Here is a 9,088-nt window from a genome sequence, read left to right as displayed (position 1 = left end):
CGAGTCACAGGCTTACAGCCAGCCGTGTGTGGTCCGGATTGGTTTATTATTTTCTTAATTTTACCTGTTGTGTGCACGTTTGGCTGAGTTTATTATTCACACGTTTGTAGAACCGTTACTTATAGACACCTATAAACGAATTAAACAAGTACATAATTTTCTCCTTCGAATTGGTAATAAAGAACAATTGTGCAAATAAAAACAATGATTAACATTTCCTAATATATATATATATATATATATATATATATATATATAAGGAACAAATTTTCAATATTCCAAATTCTGAATTTGCGAGTGGAGTCAAGCGTAAATTCACGGTCAGGTTACATGCTTTGAGAGTGGTGATCCTGGCAAAAAATAAATATATTCTCATATATATATATATATATATATATATATATATATATATATATATATATAATTTTCCTTTTCGGTAAAAAATTCCATATATTTTTTTTAATGACTTTTAAGGAGTATTCAATTAAAACTTTTGAAAATATGTTTATACTTTTATTAAGCCCTCGTTTGGAACCTATTAAATTTTATTATATTATATTTCATTTTTCTCTCTTTTATTTTCAACCACACAAACTTCCATAAAATAATATTATACTTAAATCGAAAACTTTTCATTTTTTTTCAACCACTCATTTTTCAAAATAACATTATTCTACCCATTAATTTTTTCACAAAATGAGGGTCAAATAGAGGCTAAGTGATAGACCTTTATTTTTTGGAGAAAAAATTTGTGGACTTCTATAAATTTGTATTGAATTAATTGAAATCTTTCGGATGGTTTAAAAATTACCCAAAATAAGTGTAATGTAATTTTGTCCGGTTCTTTCAACCCACCAAATCGATCCGAGATTTGATCATTTCTCACATCCTCTTATAATTTTATCCTCTATAAAATAATTTTTTTCAACCAACATATTTCCTTTAAAACTAACTTAATTAACCAAAAAATTATTTATAGGCAAAAAAAAATTATAATTAAAAATACTTATAAGTAAAACATTGCTTATAAGATAAGAAAAATTACATTATAATTAAAAATTACTTATAAGTAAAATATTAATTATAAGATAAGAAAAAATATATTATAATTAAAAATCACTTATAAGTAAAAATATCCACTTCAAATTTTTTAAGTAAATATTTAAGTTTATTTAATTTTTTAAGTTAAATATTAACTTATATGTAAAAAAAATATTGATAAGAAAAATATCATTTACGAGTAAAAAAATCTCATATAAGAAACTATAAGCTAAAAACTTTGCTAAGGAATATATATATATAATTTTATGTTTTAAAAAAACTTTCGTAATCGGTGAATAATAAAGACCCAAGTATAGTTTCGACAGTTTTAAAAATTGCTACTAAAAATTGATCCACTCATAAACATTCAAAATTGATACTCATAACTTGTACGTTGAAACTCCCAAGCAAGCTCTCATAGATTTTCATTTTAAAACTTTTGTAGAATTCATATGACATTTTGAAGATTTTCATTTTAAAATATAATTCACTTGAATCTAGCACAATTGGAAGTTCCACCATAAGAGGCAAAGGATCAATGCTCATTCACTCTCCCTCACTAGTGTAATGAAAACTATATTTTGAAGAATAAAAAAATTAAGCATTCTCGAAAAGATAATTAATTAATCAAACTACACACACATGCACGCGCGCGCACACACACAATGTTTTAGTAATTTTTGATAATACTAAAAAATATCTAATATTTAGTATTATCAATTTGTTAGACCTTTAAAAAATAAAAAACCAATTAATATAGTTAAAGTTTAATTACAAATCATTCTTTTTATATAAAGTTTTATAAATTTTAATTACAAAATAATCTTTTACATAAAAAATTGGATGCAAATGCAAAAAAAAAAAAAAAAAAAAAAAAAAAAAAAAAAAAAAAAAAAAACGCTACTTAATTCCTTCGCTCTATTCTCCGTGCTTATTCGTTACTTCTATTTGAATTTTCCCAAAGAGTTAGATTTGTCTCCCTTTCTCTTTTGTCTCCCTAATCTTTCTCCCACCATTCAAAAGGAAGATCGAGTCGGAAGAAAGTCAAGGATAAAAACCTCATTCTTCTAGTTCGGATTCAAGGAAGCGACCTCCGGAGGAGATTAGGAGGGTCCTTCAGAAACCAAACCATTATATGAAGAAGTCGATTTGTCCAACTTAATGCACATTGAAGTAAGGGTGAACATGGTTCGGTTTGAGACAAATTTTCAAACAAAACAATTTAAAGTGGTTTGTTTTTTCAAACCAAACCAAACTACTTCAATTTCTAAATCAAACCAACACAAACCATTTTTTTTTGGTTTGGTTCGAATTAAAACCATGGTTTAATAATGAAAAAATTAAGGCTATGTTTGAGCCACATTTTTTCAAAAAAAATACATTTTTAATAGTGATTTGACATTATTTTAACCACACAATTTTCAATAAAATAATACTACACTTAAATTCAAAATTTTTCTTTTTTTTTTACTACACATTTTTCATCAATATACTATTCAAAAATGCATTCTAAGAGAAATAATGAGGCTCAAATAAGGGCTAAATATATATCAAATAAACTAAATCATAAATATTAGCATAAAATTTCACGTTAAAATATAAATTGTATTATTATAAAATTAAAAATCAAAGTTACATAGTTATAATCATTATAATGCAACAATATGATATAAATATTTTAAACCCATAGTCGATGTTCATGGTGTCCATCTGCAATTGTAATACACATTCCATTCTCTTCATAAATATAAAAATATAGTACATAAATTCATTTATTATATGTTAAATGATATAAAATAAATAATAAAAATTTCAAATATGATAATATCTAGCTACTGTGATTTTTTGTTAATCATTCAATGCTTTTATTCCATCCAAATATTAGCGAATTACTTTAAGGGAGCCGGACAATTGTTAGAATAAAACAACATAAGTACTAATAAAAACATAGAAAAAGTTACCAAAAAATAGAAGAATTTGGATTATCTCACTTGAATTTAGGCAAAATTTGAGAAAATTATTAATAAAAGGAAATGAAATGTGTAAGTTTGAATTAAAATCTATATTTAATTGTAATGGAGGATCGACTAATATGATTTAACAACAGTTGTTCAACACTTTCCTCAATTTGAGGATTTTACATTCACAGTTGTGATGACTAATGTTATTTGGATATTATTTAATTAATTAATTGAAACGTGCAATTGTTGAATTGAGTTTAATTGAATTATGCCTAATATGGATTTATCTTTTTAACTGAAATGTGTAATGTTTGAATTGAGTTAAATAAAATTCAGACTATTATTTTCAATTTTTTTTTGATAAACGGTTTGCAAAGATTGAAATTTAAACCAAACCACTTCGATTGAAACTTAAACCAAACCACTTCAAAACGGTTTGGTTCGATTCAAAACCAAAACATTGATGGATCCAAGTTGAACCAAATCAATGGTTTCAGAAAAATGGTTTTGGTTTGATTTTGTGGTTTGACGGTTTCATTATTCTGCCTACATTGAAGCACCACTTCTGGGAAATTACATTTTAATCTTTTTTGCAATAGAAAATGGAGAGAAACAAAAAGAGAGAGAGAGAGAGAGAGAGAGAGAGGAACAAGATAACAAATACAAACGGTAAAAGAAATAATATTAATTTTTTAATCATGACTCTAAGATTAGTAGAAGGAAAGAAAAAGATAAATATTGAAAGATAGAAAATACATATAAATAAAAAAATTCTTTTACGAATGACTCCTAGAATTTTGGGGTAAATGAGAGACAAATTTTGAGATTTTATATTTGTACTTTCTATTTAAAAATTAGTACCCTAAAGACTTAAATAAATGTCTTTAAAAGTAATTGACATTTTGAATACACGTAAGTTATAGAGATTTAAAAAAAAAAAAATTTACTAAATACATTGAGAATTTTGAATACTTTCTAGAAGTTTATAAAAATCTTTATTCTACATTGAATATCTTTAAATTTTATAAGTTTTTAAAAGTTTCAATTAAATATATCCCCTTAGATTTCCACCCAAACAATTTAAGACACGTATATAATTCTTCATTCGCTAAGCTTAAGGTCTACCTTCGATATGGTTATTCATGTTTAAAGTCATTTTTATGCGATAAGAGTTCGTGGAAGAGTGAAAGAAATAAACTCTTAAATGTTAGTTTATATAAACGTTCAACTTATTGAAAAGGAGAAATGAGAATGAAACATGGTATATGTAGATTTTTATACACGACATGCATAACTTTAAAAAATGAGTGATTATTCCTTGATTTTAAAAGACATTTTCTTGTTTGGATGTGTAAAACTCAATATATTGGATATAGAGAGAATTTGATTAACATTTAGGTGGGGACTTTCATAAACAGCAATTGAATTAATTGCTTTCTTGATTTAAGTAAGAACATATAATCGTAATTAAATATAGTGCAAACATGGAAAATTTTTGTATCAACATTAGTCGTACACAAAAATAATTCAATGGATTGATTTTGCAACGGTAATTGAAGTTGTTAAAAATTTCAAAAATGATCATTTAAGTAATTTTTTACAGTAGTAGTCACTTTAATATCTAAATGATATACTAATGATCACTCGACCAGAAATGTTAACCTAAAATCCTACGTGTCATTGTTACATTCCAACATGTCATTGTTTTCTTGATAAATGAATATTACTATAAAATTAAAAACTTGTCAATGTATAAAATATTTAAAATGCACAACCTACATATAAATTTATATACACACATGTTTGAACACCTTAGTTCAAGACGGATAACATTGTATACTTGATTTTTTTTTAATGGATGGTAGCTTTTTGGAATATAAGGGTCTGTTTGATAGGCTTGATTTTCCATGAAAAATATTTTTCATCTCCATCCAAAAATGCATGTTTGATGGCAAAAAATTTCCATGGAATTCCAATTCCCTCCTCACATGACCAATTTTCTTGGTTTTTAAGGAATTCAATTTCCTTTGGTTTTGGTCGGAATTGGGTTTTCCATATATCCTTTTTTTGGGCAATGAAAACACATTTTATCCATAATTGTAACAAATTTGATCCCTTTAACTGACAATTTTCATGAAAAACAAAGCCAAATGATTTTAACATTTTTCAGGTGAAAAATAATACCAATTAAATACATTTGATTGACAATTTCCAGTAAAACAAATTTTAGACAATTCAATTATTTAGAATTCGTTTTCTTTCTAGCCAAATTTCATTATTGCAATCAAACGGATCTTTATTACAACGTAATGCAGTTGAATTGCTATACATATGAGCTTATTAACACTTTCAACTCCACTGATTAATTTTACACGCAAAACATCAACCATTTTACAATGTTCGTGTGGTTTCTGTCACATAGAACACATCTGTCTTATCCAAAACTATACCACTTAGACTCAGGCTTGATCAGTCCTTACACGATCAACTAAATAATACTATGCAAGCTCATCAAACAAACTGTTAATCGCATTTTTAAACACTGACGAACGTAGACATTTTCAGTTTGTGGGGTACAATCAAACTTGCAAAGAATACAAATTTACATTTATCTCAAACATCATCAAGTTTGTTTACTTTAATCTCGAATAATCTTTTCATTAACATTGTGATCATCAAAAGAAAAAGCATATTTACATTTATATTATTTTTCCATCACAATTAATGAAAACAATCAATTCAAGTGAAAAATACTAAAATTATAGCAAATTCTGAATGTTACATTATCAACTGTATTTCAATTCAAACAAAGATTAAAATCACAGTAAGATTCCTTTACCATAAAATCGCCAAAACAAGATATAATTTGGAGCACTTAAGGAAATCCACAATTCCATTCCATAAGAAAATACAAAAGAAATCATCAAAAAGAAATAATTTCTTAAGCCTTTAAATCTGATTTCTGAGGAACCAAAAAAAAAAAAAATCAATTTTAAATTGGTGGGTCAAGTGACCCACCAGGACCCATTGTGGGTCTGCCAGTGTTTCTAAAGGCAACCCCTTTCAAGTGGATTCATGGCATGTCAAGCATCGATAAAACTACATCTTCACATGAGGAACCGACCTAACATCTTTTCAATCGAAATCCCAATCAAAGACAAGTTCTACTGAGGCCAGGATCTAAAAGAGAAGATTCATTTTTCCGAAATTCCAAGTGACATAATTCATTTAGAAGCTAAAGTTGAATGATAGAAGTCTCCTTTACGTTCAGTCGAAGAGATCAAAGCGAAGTCATAAATTCAACCATTCGATCTTTTCCAAATGAACCGAACCTCGATACCACATTCATCAAAGAGATATGACCATCTCTCTAGGTTGCATAACCCTTTAGATCGTTCTATTCGTGCTTGAACAAACACACTAAGTGTATATATTTGATGCCTTATTCTCAACATTACATGTACATAGTCCACTATAGGTTGAGACTATTATTTTCTATTTATTCTTCTTGAAAGGTCAACCTTCTTTAACCGGGTAATATGTATATAGACCATTCATAATGAGAAAAATCAAAATGAAATAAGAAAGAAAAAAGATTAGGGCTCTGTTTGAGTTTTATGTTTTTAGGAAAAAATGAGTTTTGTAATAGTGATTTTTTGGAGAACGCGTGGTTAAAATGTAGGAAGAACTTTATGTGCAAAATTATTTTTTTAGAAGAATGTGATAAAAAATGAGTTTGAAAAATGTGTTTTTTTTAGACAATAGGGTTCAAATTAACTCGAGGAAACCCAAACCTTCCAAAGTAATGATTTCTGAAGAAGCAACAATAAACCCTACAATTTTTTTATTTTTTTTAAAGTACTAATAAAATAAATTTCTTAAAACTAAAAATAAGATCCTAACAAAATGCTAATGTTTTATTTACTAGTGCTGCTTGCATCAATTACCTTTGATGTTAAGCTGGTCCATTTAAGTGATTTAAGGGCGGACCATTTCATCCATTAGTCACTACTACCGCAAACTTGCGTAGTTGATGATTTGAAGATTTAAGCAAATGTTTTCACGGTAAAATTTCGATGATGCACTATGAGTATCTAACTAAAATTCATTGGACAAAAAATTCAAATTCGTAGAAGCAATTTTAGACGAGAATTTGGATTCGATAATGCAGCTATTGCTTTTTGAAAGTCCAAGTAATTAGCCACACTATGGAAAATAGGTTGGGGAGTTGGGTCCAGTCGTTTAGACTTCAAGTAAGGCGTCGTGCATAGTATTTACAGTAGTACTAATTCACCGCTAAAAGATATTTTGTGTAGAGTATCTCAGTGCTTAAACTTTCAAAAAGTAATAGTCGCTTTTTATCATCCTTGTTTCCTCGTAGAAAAGGAAAATGTGTTTCCTAATCTAATAGTAAGATCGAGAGAGGTGTTATCTTTGGATAATTGGCTAGCTAGAGTGAACTTAAATTTGCAAATCTTAACTTAAATGAAAAGCGTCTAGATTATTAGGGTGAGCATTTATATCTCATAGGTCTTTTAACCATCTTAAAAAGGTGAATTGGTAGTCTTGAGAAGAAAAACCTTCCTGCACAGTTCAATTATTCTGGGTTCAACAGAATTACAAATTACGCAACCGATGGCCAGCTGATCTCCCGGATATCTTGTTGATTAATCAGTCGAGAAAACGAGTGAAAATGTGTTAACATATTGCAATTTTTGACTGTATTATTCATAGTTTCTACTTTGATAGTCTTTTCGTTTACATGTACAAGAAGTAACATTCTTGCCCACAAAAGCATCTTTTTCCGAGGATTTCACTTGTGGCACGTTTAGTAGGGAAGTGGACACAACAATATCAAGAAAGAAAAATAAGTTGACAAACTTGTCAATTATACTGTTCAGTCTTATCCAATACTACTTCCCGACTCAGAAATGCTTATGAGGGATGGCTGCCATGATTTGGACTTTGCAGCTGAGACATTCATGCCTGACCTTTTCCGTTGTCTGTCATGTCCCATGCCCTAAAATTGTCAAATTTCATTCATAAGTATCCTTGAAAAGAAATGCTTCATAGGACAAAATTTTAACTTCGTTTCACAATGTAGAGTGGACCTTACAAATGATCAATCGATGGCTAAAAAATTACCTGATCATTCTTCCTCTGTGCAGATTTTCCAGCTTCGGAGTCGCAACCAGAACTCTGCTTTAGCAAATTCATCTTCAAATTGGCAGCTGATTCTGGCAAGTTTTTCTTCATCTTTTCATATTTCTTTGCTCTCAGCACTTTCATAACCTCTGCAACAAATTCAATTTATAACTCAAAAATTTTAATCACAAAATAACAAGGTTTAATTAAAAATAAGCCTATTAACTAGCACAAAAAAACCCAATTATTAGTTGTTTTCATAAAATGTGGGAAAAAAACTCCGTCACTGTTAGCGGGTTTTCTTAAAATAATGAAAGAACTGAGGAAGAAGCTGGACGAGTACCAACCTTGCGTGGTGACAAGCCGATAAGCCCGGCCAAGAACTAATGTATCACTTGGCCGGAGAAGCTTAACACTGGTATATCGAACAGTTTTTTCATGAGAATTCTCTTCTCCGGCGATCGGCAATGGAATTATCAGTGAAACATAGTGTCCTGGATTCATTTTCATCACCTCACTAGCCGTCACTGGCCAATACATCCTCTCTTGTTTTCCATTAGGATGTTGTATAACTAATGCTGCAGCATCCACAGTCTGGCAATTCCCCATCTAATTGTACTTATTTCTGAAGAAAGTACTAATGCAGAGTACTAGAAGATGAAGAATTATAAGAGAGATAAGTGAACTAGACCAATGGTCCCTTGAAGGTGGTAAAAATAGGTCTCTCTCAAAGTAAACCATCACCCAACCCACCCCACCCCACCCCTACCCCACGCATCACGATGTTTAATATTCATATGACTCATTTACACGAGGTGACACATTGTACAAATTATTGGAGTTTTCAAATTACATTATTTTCTAGACCATAATGGTGTACAATAATAATATTATAGTATTATTCATAGCATGGTTACTACATGAAAGTCATCAATTTTGCT

At 29.0% G+C, this 9,088-nt stretch overlaps 1 protein-coding gene across 1 annotated transcript; it reads right to left on the bottom strand.

Moving 5' to 3' along the window:
- Positions 1-7,696: 7,696 nt before the first annotated feature.
- On the bottom strand, positions 7,697-8,871 carry LOC111404888. Its single transcript, XM_023033617.1, has 3 exons — positions 8,495-8,871; positions 8,148-8,296; positions 7,697-8,022 (listed from the first exon to the last, which is right to left on the bottom strand). Exons 1-3 carry the CDS (start codon positions 8,754-8,756, stop codon positions 7,906-7,908), a joined length of 528 nt encoding a protein of 175 aa, XP_022889385.1. The 5' UTR covers positions 8,757-8,871; the 3' UTR covers positions 7,697-7,905.
- Positions 8,872-9,088: the final 217 nt, after the last annotated feature.

Source organism: Olea europaea, chromosome 11 (genome assembly GCF_002742605.1).
Source record: "Olea europaea var. sylvestris chromosome 11, O_europaea_v1, whole genome shotgun sequence".
Classification (NCBI taxonomy): domain Eukaryota; kingdom Viridiplantae; phylum Streptophyta; class Magnoliopsida; order Lamiales; family Oleaceae; genus Olea; species Olea europaea.
The sequence above is the reverse complement of the archived record's forward strand: the minus strand, read 5'-3'. Positions and strand labels throughout refer to the sequence as shown.